This window comes from Rhinatrema bivittatum, chromosome 11 (assembly GCF_901001135.1).
Source record: "Rhinatrema bivittatum chromosome 11, aRhiBiv1.1, whole genome shotgun sequence".
Classification (NCBI taxonomy): Eukaryota; Metazoa; Chordata; class Amphibia; order Gymnophiona; family Rhinatrematidae; genus Rhinatrema; species Rhinatrema bivittatum.
The window spans coordinates 76,941,137-76,958,710 of record NC_042625.1 but is presented as its reverse complement, the minus strand read 5'-3'; the positions used below and the strand labels follow the sequence as shown (position 1 = coordinate 76,958,710).

At 45.1% G+C, this 17,574-nt stretch overlaps 1 protein-coding gene across 1 annotated transcript in view; it reads right to left on the bottom strand.

The window, feature by feature from the left end:
* Window positions 1-17,058, bottom strand: part of LOC115073341 (sodium/calcium exchanger 2-like) — a 111,000-nt gene extending 93,942 nt beyond the window's left edge. The window contains 3 exon segments of the mRNA XM_029571686.1: window positions 15,438-16,697; window positions 16,699-16,736; window positions 16,738-17,058. Coding sequence (XP_029427546.1) covers window positions 15,438-16,697; window positions 16,699-16,736; window positions 16,738-16,965 — 1,526 coding nt within the window. The 5' untranslated portion in view covers window positions 16,966-17,058.
* Between the last annotated feature and the right edge of the window lie 516 nt (window positions 17,059-17,574).

The following is a 17,574-nucleotide window of genomic DNA, read 5'->3' as shown; positions in this document are numbered from 1 at the left end:
TTTTTTTTAAAATCATTTAAATCGTAAATTGGGGGAGGGCGGGAAAACCGGCACACTAAAACAACCCTAAAACCCACCCTGACCCTTTAAAATAAATCCCCCACCCTCCCGAACCCCCCAAAATGTTTTAAATTACCTGGGGTCCAGTGGGGGGGTCCCGGTGTGATCTTCCTCTCTCGGGCCATGGCTGCGTTAATAGAAATGTCGCCGGCGCTACCTTTGCCCTGTCATATGACAAGGCAAAGGTAGCGCCATTTTGCAATACGGCAATATGGCCCGAGTGCAGGAGATCGCTCCCGGACCCCCGCTGGACCCCCAGGGACTTTTGGCCAGCTTGGGGGGGCCTCCTGACCCTCACAAGACTTGCCAAAAGTCCAGCGGGGGTCCGGGAGCGACCTCCTGCACTCAGGCCATATTGCCGTATTGCAAAATGGCGCCGGCCATACGGCCATACGGCTGGCGGCCATTTTGCAATACAGCAATACGGCCGGCGCCATTTTGCAATACGGCCCGAGTGCAGGAGGTCGCTCCCGGACCCCCCCCTGGACTTTTGGCAAGTCTTGTGGGGGTCAGGAGGCCCCCCCCAAGCTGGCCAAAAGTCCCTGGGGGTCCAGCGGGGGTCCGGGAGCGATCTCCTGCGCTCGTGACGTCGGGGGACAGGAACCAAAATGGCGCCGGCGCTATTTCTATTAACGCAGCCGTGGCCCGAGAGTGGAAGATCACACCGGGACCCCCCCACTGGACCCCAGGTGATTTAAAACATTTTGGGGGGGTTCGGGAGGGTGGGGGATTTATTTTAAAGGGTCAGGGTGGGTTTTAGGGGTTGTTTTTAGTGTGCCGGTTTTCCCGCCCTCCCCCCTCCCCCCGATTATGATTTTTGACGATAAATCGGGGGAATTCCTATTGTATCGCGCCTCTAACGATTTTTGACGATTTAAAATATATTGGACGATATTTTAAATCGTCAAAAAACGATTCACATCCCTACACCATACTAGAATAACATCTGCTGGTGGTAAGTTGGGCTTGCTGGGAAAGAACACTTAGGGGCTGGTGAATCGGTGCTAGTTGTCTGCACATATTTTTTAGCGCACAACCAAGCAGGTACCTCCACAGGATGTAATAAAGACCGTGTATGTAGATGAGATGCAGGCAGAAAATCCACGCTAATGTGAACCCACACGGAAAAGCATGCACAAACACGCACTCACAGCCCTATGTAATAAGCTGGCACACATAGCAGCGCCAAAACCCACATTAATGTGGTGACCCACAAGTGATTCTCGGAGGGGGGGGGGGGAGCCTTCCTCTATCAATAAAACCGTGAAGAAATTAGTGGGTCCAGGAGTGGAACTGATGGTGGAGAGAGCAAAGTCTATCCCCTTCATGTTCCATCTCTGACCACGTGACCGCTGTTCCAGCAGAGGCCGATAGGCACAGGTAATGCAGCAGAGACTTTTCTGCAGACCCACAGAATGAAACAAACATCTGGAAAAAGTGAAAGCAATCCACGATTAGCCCACACTAATGCCACACTAATGCCAGCAAAGCCAATCTCCAGACAAGCACATTAACTTAACTCTTGCCCTGACCTATACACTAAAAAATCCCATGTACAAAACCCCACACTAACCAATGCATGCCTTCCTGCTTGGCTGTGAATAGTTAATTTGCCTCATTTGCATACATTAGCACTAAACTATGTTTTTAAGTGGATTTCTGCATGCGTTTTTCCTGTGCTGAATATGTTATTACATACCCACCTAAGGCTAGTGTGGGGTATGTCTTGTTGCTGATCATTCACAAACTAACATAAGTCACCTAGTTATCAATTTAAAAATCTTAGATTTTAAAAGTCAACAAATAGCTAAAAGACACTAATATAAGCCAACTAGTTATCAAATTAAAAACCTTAGGAGATAATTTTCAAAGGAGTTACATGCATAAATGTAACATACTATTGTAGCAATTTTCAAAGCCCATTTAAATACTTATATGTGCATTTACGTGTGTAAAACCTATTGGCAATTCAATGGTATGTACTGTGGCAATTTTTAAAAGCCCACTTACATGGGTAAAATGTATTTACATGTATAAAATCCAATTTCAAGCATGTAAATCCTTTTGAAAATTAACCTCAAAGATTTTTAAAAGACACAAAATAATTTAAAACCCCTTAAATTAAGAGACATATCTACTCCTTAATCAGATTTAAAACTTTAGCAACTTAATAAAATTAAGATGCAGACAGAAGTCCAGCAATAAGTTGGGGATTATGCAGTCTTTTGCACTGAGTGCCACATGCATGATTATCTATTGGTGAGGTGTTATATGCATGGACTTGCTGCTGGTTGAGGTGTGGTATGTGTGTTGTTGAGGTGTTATATCTGTGCATCAGATGTAAAACGATCCTGGTTCTCAGAGAATGAGTCCAATCTCTGGAGGTCAGAGTGGCAGATCTGGAGGAGCTGAGGCAGACCGAGAGGTATACAGAGATCCCAACTCCAGTCAAACAGCCCTTGTGCTGCTTTGAAGGAGCAAGGGTCACTTGGTAGGATACCATGACCTTGGTGTGGCAGGACATGATACTGTAGCTAGGACCTGCCCTCTAGGTGATGCCCAGAAGGGGAAGGGTTAGGATGGCCGTTACAGTGGATGATTTGATCAGTAGAAATGTAGATACCTGGTGACTGGGTGGGCTTGCTTGGAAAGTTTCCTGCCTGACACAAAGATAGTAGACCTCATGTGTCACCTAGATAAGATTTTGAGAGTGCTGTGGAAAAAGCCAACTGTTAGTGGTACATGTAAATACTAAATGACAAAGGAAGGTGCACAAGTGAGGGTTGCTGGAGGCTAACTTAGATGGAAACTGAAATCCAGAACCTCCAGGATTGCATTCTCAGAAATGTTCCCCATTCTATGCACAGGAAACCAGAGGCAGGCTGAGCTCAAGTGACTCAGTGCATGGATGAGCAAATGGTGCAAGGAATATGGTTTCAGATTTGTTAGGAACTGGTGAACATTCTGGGGAATGGGGAGCCTTTTCCAACAGGACAGGCTCCACCTTAACCAGAATGGAACCAGGCTGCTGGCACTAACCTTTAAAAAAGAGACAGAGCAGTTTTTAAACTAGATGATGGGGGACAGCTGACAGCCACTCAGAAGCACATGGTTTGGAATGATGTAGTTTGAAGAATACTAACAAAACAGTGAAATTAGGGCATGCTGATAGAGAGGTTGCAATAAATGCCAAATTGGAACAGGTGCCTTTAAGTAAAGAACAGACAGGGCAGAAAGATTCCAAATTACCCTTGTCAACTGATAAGCCGGTCCTTAATACAAGCAAAAAACAAACAGTTTACTTTTAAATGTCTGTATACAAATGCTAGACGTCTAAAAACAGGGATGAGAGAATTAGAATGCATAGCACTCAATGAAGAGGTAGATATAATAGACATTTCAGAGATCTGGTGGAAGGAGGATAACCAATGAGACACTCTGATACTACGGTACAAATTCTATCACAATGATAGGTGGATCAAATTGGTGGAGGGCTGGCGCTAAATGTTAAAGAGGGAAAAGAGTCAACCAGGATAAAAGTTTGGCAGAAAACAGAATGCACTGTAAAATCTTTGGGTAGAAATTCCATGTGAGAAGGGGAATAGAATAGCAGTGGGGGTGTACTATCCATCTGGCTAGAATGAACAAACAGACAACGAAATGCTAAGAGAAACTAGCATTTCACAGTAACAAAATTAGCAACATAGTAATAATGGGTGATTTAAATTACCCCAGTATTGACTGGGTAAATATTCAGTCAGGACATGCTAAGAAGGTAAAGTTTCTAATGAAATAAATGACTGCTTCATAGAGCTGCTGGCACAAGAACTGACAAGAGGAGGAGCTATTTTAGATCAAATCATTAGTGGAACACATGATTTGGTGCAAGAGGTAACGGTACTGGGGCTGCTTTGTAAAAGTGATCACAAAATGATCAAATTTGACTTGATAACTGGAGGGAGGACACTAAAGAAATCTATTGTGATAGCATTTAATTTTCAAAATGGAGACTATGATAAAATGAGAAATATGGTTAGGAAAAACTGAAAGAAACAACTGTAAAAGTTAAGGGTTTACATCAGTCATAGATGTTGTTTAAAAATACCATCTTGGATGCCCAGATCAGATGACGTCCACAAATTAAAAAAGGTGGAAAGAAGGCCAAACAACTGCTGGCATTGTTAAAAGGTGAAGTGAGAAAGGCAAGTCTAGCCAAAAGAACATCTTTCAAACCATGGAAAAGGGATCTGAATGAAAAAAGCAGGAAATAGCATAAGCACTACCAAGTTAGACGTAAAGCATTAACAAGGAAGGCAAAAGCAGAATTTGAAAAGAAGATTGCCATGGAAGCAATGTTGTGGGCCTACCCGTGACAGGCGCGGGCAGTCCCCCTACCTTTCTTAACCCGGAACGCGGCCATCCAGGCTGCTGCCGACGGCAGGCAAAGCTGTGATGCTCCAGGCTTCCCCCCGGTCCTAGAGCCGCCGGCGGGAGTCTCTTCTTCGCGGCACAAAGCCGCTCTTGCAGCTGTATCTTCTCCCACCTTTGTGGCAGGTCTGCCGTCGACAATGCCGCTGTTCTTTGGGACTCCCGTGCAGCAGGGACACCACCGACATGCCTGTCCTCTTCCCAGCCCCACCATAGGCGCGGGTACGTGCCTCTCGCCGGTATTTAAAGGGCCAGTGGCGGGGAAAGCACCGCGACCCTCATCGATGATGTCATCCACCTGTTCCTGCTTCAGCCCTATAAAAGGGCCCCGCTGCCATTCTCAGGGCCTTCGGATCAGGTTTGCACAGTGTCTGTGATCTTCCTTCCGATCCAGGTCTTCCGTGGTCTTCCTGTGCCTTGATGGATCTTCGTTCCATGTCCTTCATGTTCCTGATGTCCCTGGTCTCGTCCCTCATTGGAGCTCCCTCGTCGCCTGTCTTCTGTTCCTGATGTTCCAGTGTTCCGTGTCCAGATGTCCTGATATCCCGTCTCCTGAGGTGCCATATTCCTTGTTCCTGATGTTCCTGTCTTGACTCGTCCATCTCATATTCAGCTCTTGGTCCAGTTCCCAGGTCCCTCGTATGTCCACCTCTCTTGGTGTGCCATGTCATGGTCCGTGACCAGCCTGTGGGATGGCTGTGTAAGGTGCTTCGTGGTACAAGGCCTTCTTCTCATCTGCAGCGCTAGCCCCTGGGAGACTTCTGTTTTAAAGCCTTGCTCCTGAGTATCTTGTTCCGGTCTACGGAGTTCCCTTGTGTCTGCATCCATCCATGCCTAAGACTCTGCCAGAACCTGCTCTGCTCCAGCGTGGTCTGCGACCAGCCACAGGCGGCTGTGTAGGGCATGCCCCGGTGCAGGCCTCTACTGAATCTTCGTCATGTTCCAGTCTCAAGTTCCACGTCTTTAACTGGAGTCTGTTTCGCGTTCAGCGTGGTCCATGACCAGCCATGGGTGGCTGTTTAGGGCTCGCTGCGATGCAGTTCTCACCCAGTACTTTCACCTGACTCTTGAATCCTTGCCTGAAACTTCCAAGCAACTTGAATCCTTGTCTAAGTCTTCTTCCGAGTCTCCTGAGTATCCAAGTCTTCTTCTAGTATCCAAGTCTACGTTGTATTCTCCGAGTATCCTGAGTCTTCGTCCGAGTCTTCATGTTTCTGCCCTCAGCCTCCGTCTGGCCTCAAGCACTCGTCATTCCCCAGCCATGGGTCCGGAAGGGCTATCGAGTGGCTGGAGGGCTACTCTCGAGATTAGCATTGCGTTGCTGGATCTCATTGATGTGTGTAGGTCCAGCGGAGGCCTGAGCCTGCCTTGTTCCTGTTCCAGAATCCTCGCCTTGTCTTCACTCCAGCCTCACTCCTGCTCCACCCGTGCTCGTCAGCTCACCTCCCACAGTGTGTCTTAGGGCTCTCCCTGAGCCGTGCCGCGGCCCAAGGCTCACATCCTACCTTAGATGGGACCGTGCCTCCGAGCTCCTAACAGGGCCTGAGGGCGTGCTCCACAACAAGCAAAACTCATAATAAAAGCATTTTCAGGGACATATGAAGCAAAAATCTTTCCAGAAAGTCAGTTGGACCATTAAATGATTGATTGGTAAAAGGGGCACTAAGGGAGCACAAGGCCATTGCAGAGATTAAATGAATTCTTTGCTTCGGTCTTTACTGAGGAAGATGGAGATACCCATGCCAGAAGTGATATGTAAAGGTGATGATTCACAGGAACTGAAACAAATCTCAATGAACCTGGAAGATGTAATAGGACAAATTGACAAACTAAAGAGTAGCAAATCACCTGGACCAGATGATATACATCCCAGAATGCTGAAAGAACTGAAAAATGAAATTGTAGAATTACTATTAGTAATCTGTAAACTATCATTAAATTCAGCTATGGTATCTGAAGGTTGGAGGGTGGCCAATGCAGGTTTTTTTAAACGGTTCCAGGGGTGATCCAGGAAACTACAAACCAGTGAAGCTGACATTAGTGCTGGGAAAATGATTGAAACTATTATAAAGAACAGAATTACTGAACATATAGCTAGCCATAATTTATTGGGATAAAGCCAATACTGATTTAGCCAAGGGAAGTTTTGCCTCACCAAATTGCTACATTTTTTTTGAAGGCATGAATAACCATGTGGATAAAGATGAACCAGGTGATATAGTGTTTCTGGATTTTCTGAAAGCATTTGAAAAAGTCCTTCATGAGAGGCTTCTTAGGAAATTAAAACGTCATGGGATAGGGGGCTGGTTAAAAGATAGAAAGCAGAGACTAGGAATGATTCCTCATGAGGTAAGGCTCAAAAGGTTATGACTCTTCAGCTTGGAGAAGAGAAAGCCAAGGGGAGATATGATAGTCTATAAAATAATGAGTGACGTGGAACAGGTAAACACAGATCGGTTGTTTACTCTTTCAAAAAGTACAAAGACTTGGCAACAGACAATGAAGTTACTAGGTAATACATTTTAAACAAATAGGAGAACATTTTTTTTATTCAATGCATAATTAAACTCTGGAATTCATTGCAGGAGGATGTGGTGAACTGATAGTGTAGCTGTATTGTAATGTAGTGTAAAAAAGGTTTGGACAAATTCCTGGAGGAGAAGTCAATAAACCATTATTAAAGTGGAATTGCAGAAATCCACTTCTTATTCCTGAGATAAGCAGCTTGGAATGTGTCTACCCCATGGGATCCTGCCAGGTACTTGTGTCCTAGCTTGGCCATTGTTGGAAACAGGATACTTGACTTGATGGATCTTTGGTCTGACCCAGTATGGCAAGTCTTCTTTTCTTATGAGTGAAGTGTATGGAGGTGTGTGGGGGGTCTCAGTACTGGGATAGCAGGAGGTATTGCAGGGACAGGATTGAGGTGCACTGGGCTGGCAGAGTCGGGTCTGACTTCACTCTTTCATGAGCTATCCAGCCCAGATGCATACCTTCATGCAATCATTAAAGATGAGCATCATTTGAAACAAAACAAGACATTTTAATGAGATTTCCCATTTTATTTCAATTTGATTTTAATGTAAAATGAAAGAAAAACAAATTGAATTTAATTTGTTTTGCTTCTTTTTGTTAGAAAAAAATGAATGCCCTCACTGCCAACAAGAAAAAATACTTCTGCCCTATGCCCCATCCCCTGATGCTCTTACCCTGTAGTTGGAAAAAGTCTTCACAAGGCAGGAGTGATCTCCATTCATTCCCGCCCTGCCTCTGCCACTACTGGAAATGATGCTGGCAGAATGAAGCCAAACACCATTGCTAATTTTTACCATAGCCGGGCTCAGGCCAGCAGCTGTGGCACCTGCCTTGGTCTGCTGGAGCCATTTCCAAAAGTGAAAGCAGTGGGAGGGGAGGGACCAGGGATTCCTCCTGCCCCATGAAGACATTTTCAACTACAGGGTAAGAGATTCTGGGGGTGGGGAGGGAGCAGAATGGGGAAGAGCCTGGGAGTGGGGGGGGGGGGTGTGAGGCTTGGCTGCCAACTCATCAACGTTTTTAGTTTAGATTTTCATTTTGTTTTAAAAATGTTGTTGTGTTTTGTTTTTATTTATTTCAAAGGAAAACAAAATGAAAACCAAAATGAAACAAACAAAAAGGTCTGTGCATATCCCTAGCAAACATTCGTTTACCTTTTGTTGCAAAAAGGAAACATTTCCACAGTTATGGATAATTAGGTAAAGACATCTGTTTTCTCCTTCAGAGCTCTCTCTCCTTGTTTGCAGTGCATGCTACATACATATGTGTGCATCTGTGTGCGTCTGTGCATGCCTGCATGCGTGTGTCTATGTGTCTGAGCATGCATGTGTGTCTGAGTTGTGTGGGTATATGCACCACTGCTTTTCAAAGGGGGAAATGGTGGCAGAGAGTGTAGCAGAGGTTTCTCTGCTCCTCACTTTCTTCTTCCCTCTGTAAGTTTTCACTAATGCAGACAGAGGTGATCTCTGCCAGTTTTGATAGTTCTTTGCCCTCTCCTGAATTATTGAGATCATACTGTCTTTACCACTTTCCCCAGTGGCAGCAGATCTGTCTTTGATTTGACAGAGTTCTCTTTTAATCTTGGTTTTGTATTTATGTTCTTGTGAAAGTGAGAGGCTTCAAGTACTATGCACAGGCAATATAATTCAGGGAAATCAAATCATTGCTTGCACTTTTGTAACTTGGTTTAACCCAGAACTCTGTAGTGGACCCCCACACCCTCAATCCTACTACTATTCCGGTACTGAGAACCCTCCTTCCTCTCCCCCCTCCCCACACACTGCTCAATCCTGCCCTGCAGCACCTCCTGCTATTGCAATCCTGAGCACCCCCCACCTCACAACTCTGCTCTCGTATTAACTTGCAGAAACCCCCCCCCCTCCCCCTGCTGTTCCTGTACTGAGACCCTCACGAAGAGCACTGCCAATGCAACTCAGTCCTGCCCTGCAGCATCCCCGCTGTTCCACTACTCTCTCTCTCTTCTCTTTCATACACAGCTTGGCTAATGCCCTTCAGTTTTTCCATTGTTCTCCTGAGTATGAATCCCTCATGACCTGACAACTTTACTGGATCTCACTTCACATGTTGGAAGCCCATTTGCCTGGGTTTTCATACCATAAAATCTGATATCCTAATTCCAGCCAAACAAATCAATAGCAATTTGTTATCTACTGTCACAGGCTTCCAAGCAGCCACAAATCTGTCTGGGCATTCATCGTAAATGATGGAGAGTGAGGAAGGGAAGGGGAGCTGAAAGACTCTGCTTCAACAGCTGCAGCACAGAGTCAAGACAACCATAATAAGATAAAAGCTGAAAATGAGATGCCTGCCTCATAAAAGCTGTTCCCACTCCAACTGCACTATCAGGGCTCACCTAAATTTAGATTTCAGCGCTGGTTTGTTTGAGTCTAGCTAATCCTATTGAAACCGCCGGATCCCTGAAGTTGCAGGACTGGGTGCTTAGACATTGCCTTCAAAGTTCTCCCTTCTATCAGGTAGTGCCCCCTCCACCCCCCCTATTTCTGTGAGTGCAAAGGTTCCTTGTGCTTTAATAAGTCATTGCTTTCCGGGGGCTGTCTGTAGAGCCAGATTAGTCTGAGGGAGCAGCAGCGGTAGCTGGAGCACCAAAGCAGGAAACTGATGACATCAGGAAAAATGGCAAAACTTCCAGGTGCTTCACACATGCTCAGTCAGTATCTTCGGGGACAGTTTTAAATAGCCCACCTTGTTCGCAGTGTGTGGGGGACCCTGACGCTGTAGCCAGTTTTGAAAGGGAAACCTCTGTAGGTTGTTTCCCTTTAAAAATCAGCAGCTGCAGAGTAGGCATGCTAAAAGCAATGGCATACTTTACACTAGCTGTTTGATTGGCAGGCCATGGGAGGAGAGTGTAGGGGGCAAAATAGCACACATACATTTGAATATCAAATGAATACATGCTGTTTTACTCCGCTGACTTAAACACCCACCCCCACTTCCTTTTTAACCCGGATAAAACTAAGCATGCTGTGCTGGGCAGAAGAGGACAATTGTCCATCATCCCGTTTTAGCCAAGTAAATCTCTATTTACCCAGGGAAATGACTTTGAACATTGTCCTCCTAGGGACAGAGTTGTAAAGCAGGTGGGTGCTTTTAAACATGCACATTATGCTAATTTTCAAAGACAAAACTGCTTTGGTAGTTTATTTTTGAAAGTGATTAGAAAGTGCCTGCGTTGAGGGTGCCCACAGTTTGCACCTGCTGTTTCATACAGGCAGCCCAGAGGGATAAAAGAGTGCAATGGGACTCTTGAAAATGTCATGCAGTGCCTGACATTCCTCCCCAGACTTAAACACTCAAGCCAATGTTTGTTTCACTGCGTGACGGTCTTTTCAGAGAAGGTGGATCAATGAAATATCATTCTATAAACCCCCCCCCCCCCCTTCCCTCGTACACAGTTCGGTTAAAAGTGACTTTTCTCTGAGATTTGTCAGCCCGCCTGGAGAAATGCTTTTGATTTCTGATGCACTGGTCTGGGCCACATCCAGTAGGGTAACTCATGTTTCCAAGGTAGATGAAACCAGTTCTATAGCCTTGGATGGGTAATGTAGCATCTTATTGTATTATGTGAACATGAATTTTATCATTGTTGCAGAAGAAAGGTGCTGGAGATCAGAAAATAGGGACCTTTGTCTGTATCTTACACACACACACACACACACACACACACACACACACACACACACACACACACATAATCTTATGCCCTTTTCTATGCTGTAACTTTATTTTGCCATTTCCCCGTGTTTTTAACGGTATTAGTGTGGCCTGCACTGTCCCTGACTGCCCGAGACGCTAGGACTTTAATGCAGGACCCTGGACAGCTCCCCGGACCACGGCCGCTTCCCATTGCTTTCAGCTCCTTCGGACTTCACCTTCTTTTAACGCCCTCTTTTCTTTTCGCAGATAAAGCTCTGTATTGCCCTGGGGAGACCAGGGCAACAGTAGCAAAATATGTGGTATCCCGCCACATAATCTGACCAGGGACAATATGGAGCAGCACCTTGTCCCTGCGATTGTCCTTTCTGTATTCTGTAATTTTACTTAACTGTTATTATTTTGTAACTTTTTTCTTCCTCCTTATTTTAAATATTTTATGTATTACTTTGGCAACACATATAAGATTGTCATGCCAATAAAGATATCCGACTCTGAATCTTTTTTTATTTGAAATAAGCAGGCAGTATGTGCTCGTGAAAGACAGCATGTCCAGTTGTCTCTCTCCTTTTAGCTTTTGTTTAGCTGGCAGTGCTAGAGAACAGCTTGGAGATTCTTGCTGTCTGTCCATCTGGAGAGCTCTCTCTGCAGCTGGCATAGGCTCCAGCTCTTAGTTCTGCTCTACAAAGCAATAGTTGAGCTTTTAGGTATTCAGAGCATGGAAAGGTTGGAAGGAGGGAGAGAGGGGGGCCTTAAATACAAAGCCTACTCACTCGCCTGGACCACCACCGTGCACATTAAAAATAAGAGTAGGGCTGAAATAATTCAATGCACCAATAAAGTCAATGCTTTGCTTTATCTTGTCTAATATTTGGGTCTCTTCAGTACAGATCTCCCTAATACCTGCATTGCCCAGTGAGATGGTCTAACTTTGCCTCTCTGGAAGCCACTTCAGCAGCATGTCAAGTCTCAAGAAGTCTCATTTATTTTATATGCTGCAAATCCAGGCTACTAGCCCTTCTAAACAGGTTACAACAATACATAACCAGTTTACTAAGACATCTTTTAACCTTAAAATGCTCCTTGTGGTTAAGCATCTACATTTTAAGAGCAGTAGAGAGATGAAGAACCAGTGTGACTCTTTGGCCTCTGAGTTAAGTGAGATTGCATTTTCCTGTACCTGCACAGGTGTGCTTGCAGTAATTAAACCATAGCTTACAAGATTGTGCTAACAGCTGGAATGGCTCAAACTACTATGGAACAGGCATCTTAACTGCAATTTCTCCTCTTCTTTAATAGCAGGAATCTAGTCACGGTTCCAATGCTCAACAGTAAAATGCTGAGTGGAGAGCAGTAAAATGCCTCTGTGCATGACTGGTTGCTATGAGGTAAGATCAATAGCGATTCACATCTAAGTCCAGCTATCAGTGTAGTCACCAGCTGCCAGGGTCCAGAATTCCTTCTCTTCTATTTATACTCATGCCACATCCCCTATCTCTATCCCTAACTTATAGTCTGTTGGGGAGGGTTCATCAGTGCCAAGAAAGAACAGCTAGCTTCTCCCCTTTTTATTACATCTGGAAGGATTAAAGATCATTTAACAACTTGGAAGGTTTGCCGATAATCCCATCATGCTCCTCATTCATTCCACAGCCCTGCTTTGGTGTTCCATTTCAGTAATGACTCTTGTCTCAAGGTAAGAATCTTTGTCACATGTACAGACACAGAATTATTACCCAGGGGGCAACAGAAAATGGGGCTGCTCAGCCTAAAACCAGGGGATTCCTTCAGAGTGCGAAATAATGAAGCCTCCTTGTCAGGGTTTCTATGGTTTCTGAATTATCTCTTAAAGCAGCTCCACATCCACGTTTTCTCAGGCTGCAAAATGCTTAAGCTTAGAGCAGGGATTCCCAAACCTATTCTGGAAATCCCACAGCCAGTCAGGTTTTCAGCATATCCACAATGAATATGCATGATAAATTTGCATGCATTTCAAACCCAGGATATGCAAATTTATCTCATACGTATTGATTGTGGATATTCCAAGAACCCGACTAGTGGTGGAGACCCCAGGACAGGTTTGGAAAGCCATGGCTTACTATATGTGAAAGGTTCAACCTGGCAGCAGTGAGTATGGTGGCCCCTGGAGAAGAGCAGATTTCTCATTAAGCAGAGCAGGCACCTGCCTAGGAGCGGCTTCTATCTGGAGCGGGTGATGTGCCTTTAAAGAAGGTAGGGCCCTCTAGAGGAAGCATTGCAATAGCTTCCCTCCTTCCCCCAGGTTCTGGGACATCACTTCCTCTATCCCCCAACACACCTTTGCCTAAGGGAGCACAAGAGGTAAATCTGGCCCTGTCCATGAGGTTGTAGGCATTTGATGTGACTCATTGAGAACAAAATCCATGAGACTGTGTAAGGAGAAGGGAGGGCTCAGCCAGGTGGTTGTGTAGGAGGAAGGAAGGGTTCCACTCTATCAGAATAAGTATGGAAACCTAAGCGGCACTGCATGGAGAAAGGGAGGGCTGCGCTTGATCAGATGAGTACAGAAACCTACGAGAATGGCATGGAGAAGGTAGGGCTCCGTTTGGTGGCAGTGAGCGTGGGACCCACAAAGCTGTGTATAGGGAGAGTGCAACTTGATGACAGTTAGTGCAGATTAATAAATAAATACCCATAGGACTGTACCACTTGCTGGGTTCAGAGTGAGAGCATTTGGCTGGGTTCGGCTGGCATAAAACCTGCACATCATGGAAGGAGATCGTTACAGCTCACTCTGAAGTCCTGCCACTAGAGGAAATAAACAGACCTCCTGCACTATATTAGCCAAGCACAGCAGGATGTGGTGGGCTGTAATTATCAGCATTCAGATGTAATGTAAATAGTATAGCACCCCAAGGCCAATCAATAAAATAGAGGGGTGGGGGTGGGGAGCGAGAGGGTGCTTCTGTTTTCAGCTTGATAAATGTGGCTTCTAATTTGTTTATCCTCAGGGCTGTACCTTGGTGGGTTGGGATGAGGGGGATAAGGGGCCTGGGATGAATCAGTTGGAGCAGGCACTCCTCCCCCCTCAAGATTGAAGAATAGGGGCCCTCTCTGGACCACCTGCCATTGTACCTGCCTCCCATTATTAGCAGAGCTGCTGGCCTGGCCAGTGCTCAGGAACAAGAAGTGATCTCAAGTGTCAAGCAGTGCAACAGGGAATGGGGCTACCAAAGCACATGGCCTGGGATGGTTTCCCTGAATCCCATTCCCCCCTTCCTCCACCTAGGATAGCCCTGCCCAGGGCCAGCTTTTGGGATGTGCGACCTGTGCAGCTGCACAGGGTGCCACCATGCTGGCACCCCTCTTCCCTCCTCCATACCCTTCCACATCATGAAGGCAGAGGGAAAAAGAGAGGGGGAATGATACTGGATAAAAAGGTGGGGGGAAGGGAATAAAGAGGATGCTGGGTAGGAGAGAGAGAGAGAGTGAGAGAGAAAGGCTGATCACTGTGCTAGAGCCATTGCTAAAAGGAGGGAGCACTGTGCCAGAGCTGCCATCACTGAAGGGGGAGGGGGGGGGGAGGATTTCACACAGGGCGCTGGTTATCCTAGAACTGGCCCTGGTCCTGTAGTCTAAAAGGAGGTGGATGACTTGGATTTAAAGCTATTGTTAAGCTCCACTAGGCATTCAGAGAACAGAAACAATTTAAATAAATTCCCCTGTCTATGGGGGAAAGAAAAAAAAACTTAGTGGATCAGCCCTAGGTGTCAATGATGAAGAGCAGATGTGCAGTCCCAGGACATGGACCAGGTGAAAAAGTAATCCAGTAACCTAAAACAAACACACTCATCACTTCTTGAAGAGGAAACCAAACCACAGTCTTTTCTACAATATGATTGCCTGAACAGAACTGACTGGCAGTGTCTCCAACCCTTTGAAACACCCAGCACTTTTCTCTCTTTTCTAAATGTTTGCTGCACTCACATCATGAAACCTTTCACAACGGGTGGCTACCATGGCAGATTCCCTGCTATAACAACATTTCTGAAGCCTCGTTTGCTTGTACATGTATTTCACTAAAGCAAACCCCCCATTATACTAAAGAGTCCCCCTTTATGAATTGCCACTGGGTTATCTCAGGCAAATTCTGCAGTCTAAATACAAACACCCTTCCCCACCCCACCCTGCTAATCACAGTCACATAACAACAAAATAAAACAGGAGCAATTTATGAGATGCCTGTGCAATACGTTTGTTCTGTGCAATTTCACATCTGGTATATTTGTTTTTTCTGCCACCGACACGGATTGGTGGGGAGCTGCTCACTCTTCATATGGAAAATGTTTTATAAAAATAAAACAAGAGTTTCTGGTAAGAGGGCTTCATTGTTCATTGATATGACCTTATAATGAATGCAAAGCAGGAAGATTTGAAAGATTGCACTAAAACAGAATCTGTAAATTGTAACAAGTATCAATACATAAATAAAATTAAACAAAGAAAGAACAGAAAGTAAATTATTTCATGTAGAGTGGCCAACTGTCCTACATTTTGAGGGTCAGCCTAGGTTTGGATTAAACATGAAATATTTTTTCACACTCTCTTACAAAGGACTTTAACTATTCCAATGCATTTAATTGATATTTTAAGACATTTCTCTTATCTTTGTAGACCCCAAAATGTCCTAAAAAAATAGAATTTCAAAGTTAGCTACCCCTAACCAGGTTTTGTTTACTTACACTGTTTCATCATTTTTAAACTCCAGTTCTCCATACGTATCCTCATAATCAATGCCTCCTCCTCTGGCTGTGCCCTCCATTGACCTGTAGGGCACGATCACTGTACCCCGAGCACCTGAGTTCCGCACCACTTTCACTTCCAGGATTCCCACGCTCTCACTGACATGAATTGTCTTGTCCTCAAAAGTAAAGATTCCAGCGTGGTCATCATCTAAGATGGTGACTGTGGCAATCAGGGGAGACACCAGGCGTCCCTTGGGATAGGCATTGGGGTCTGACTCAAACATTCCCTCAGCATCTCCAATCCGGAGGTTCAGCAGTCTAACAAAAAAATGTTCATCCTCTTCAAAGATGTCATCATCTATGATGCCAACCTTCAGCTCTTTCTGTGTCTCTCCCGGTTTGAAGATAAGAGTGCCTTCACTGTACTCATAGTCAGACCCAGCATTGGCTGAGCCATCTTCAGTTTTGTAGTCCACATAGAAAGTGCTGTTGCCATCTCCCCCTTGGCAAGTCACATTAAGAGTCACAAAGCCACAGTTCTCCAGGCACTGATAGTTGCATGGCTCAAAAAATATCTTACTAACGACTTCCTCTTCTGACTCACATTCAATCTCTTGAAGGTTGGCTGATTTTTTGGAATAATCAGCAGCATGTTTCTTTAGAACATTGCCAGCACCAATCATCATCCTAGTGGCCTGGATGCGATAGAATGCCCTGCTCTTCTGCTGATGAAGGAGTGCATAATAGTTTGCCATCTCCACAAGCTGGTCCAGTTCCCGATCTGGATATTTCTGCTTTAGTTCCTTCAGGATCTTGATAACTTCCTTACGGCTCTCATCCAGCTCTTTGGCTTCTATGGCAGCTATCGCTCCATCAGCAAAAACATTGTCCCTATCAGTTTCAATTTTTCCATCCATTTCAATCCCTTTTGGAAACTCCCCTTCAGTCTCAATGATGATGCCCCTGCGCTTGTCAGCTCGGTACCTCTTGTAGACATATTTGTAGAAGAGCAATCTTTTGTCAGCAATCCAAGCAAAAACAACACAGACGGGGAAAAACATTAACGTCACTAGGCCCTCCCAAACCTGGACTACACCTGGAGAAATCACAGCCAGAATAAGGTAAAGCCAAATGTAGGCAAAGATGCTCCAAGATGCAGTCATGAAGAAGACTCTTAAGTGCTTTATCTTCTTGGCCTCACCATTGGGAATGACGTACACACAGACAGCAATGATGACAAACATATTGAAGGCAGCTGCCAACAATTGTACCAGGCCCCAGTTCTCCAGCTTTGAAAATTATGCCCACACACCTCAATGACAGAAAGGAGAATTTCCGGTGCTGAGGATCCCAGGGCCATCAGAGTGAGGTTGGAGACAGTCTCATTCCAGATCCTTACTGTTGTGATGCTGGTCTCCCCATTTGACTTAGTCATGGTGATCTCCTTCTCCTGTGAGGTTATGACTTCTATGGAAGCCATGAAGCGGTCTGCGATGATGGAAACACCCAGGAACATGTACAGCATTGCAACAAAATAGACTATGGCTCTAGCAGCCTTGTCCCCAAAGGATGGGTTGTCTGGTTGCCACACGGGGAGGATTATGCCCGACTGGCAGGAGATTAATTCCTTACCACATGTTGAATTTTCAGATTCTCCTGACTCAGTCCCTGAGGCTTCTGCCCAGTGGAAATCTTTTGCAATGACAAACAACAAGAAATAGAGCCTTTGTGAATACTGAAGACAAAAGCTTCTCCACTAGTAACATCATTTGGGCCATTTCAGTTCACTCCTCTAGTCAAATGTTACAGAACCTAGCCAGACAAAAAAAAAAAGAGAAAGAAAACAAAGTTAATTTACATTGACATGGTCAAGACAAAGATTGGACAGGGGTTAAAGACTGTGTATAATGGCTTCCTGATGAGACCTGAATGGGAATGATTAAGGCCTTACTGTGGAAGTTAAGCAAAAATCAAACAAACAAAAAACAACACAGTCTACCACAACTCAAGTATCCATCTCATGCCATAACAGAACAATGCATTGTTTCTGAGATGTGTGTAGAGCTAACTAAGGGCCTGATTTACTAAAGCTTTTTCCCCATTCTATGACTGTGGGGAAAATGCTTACTAATTG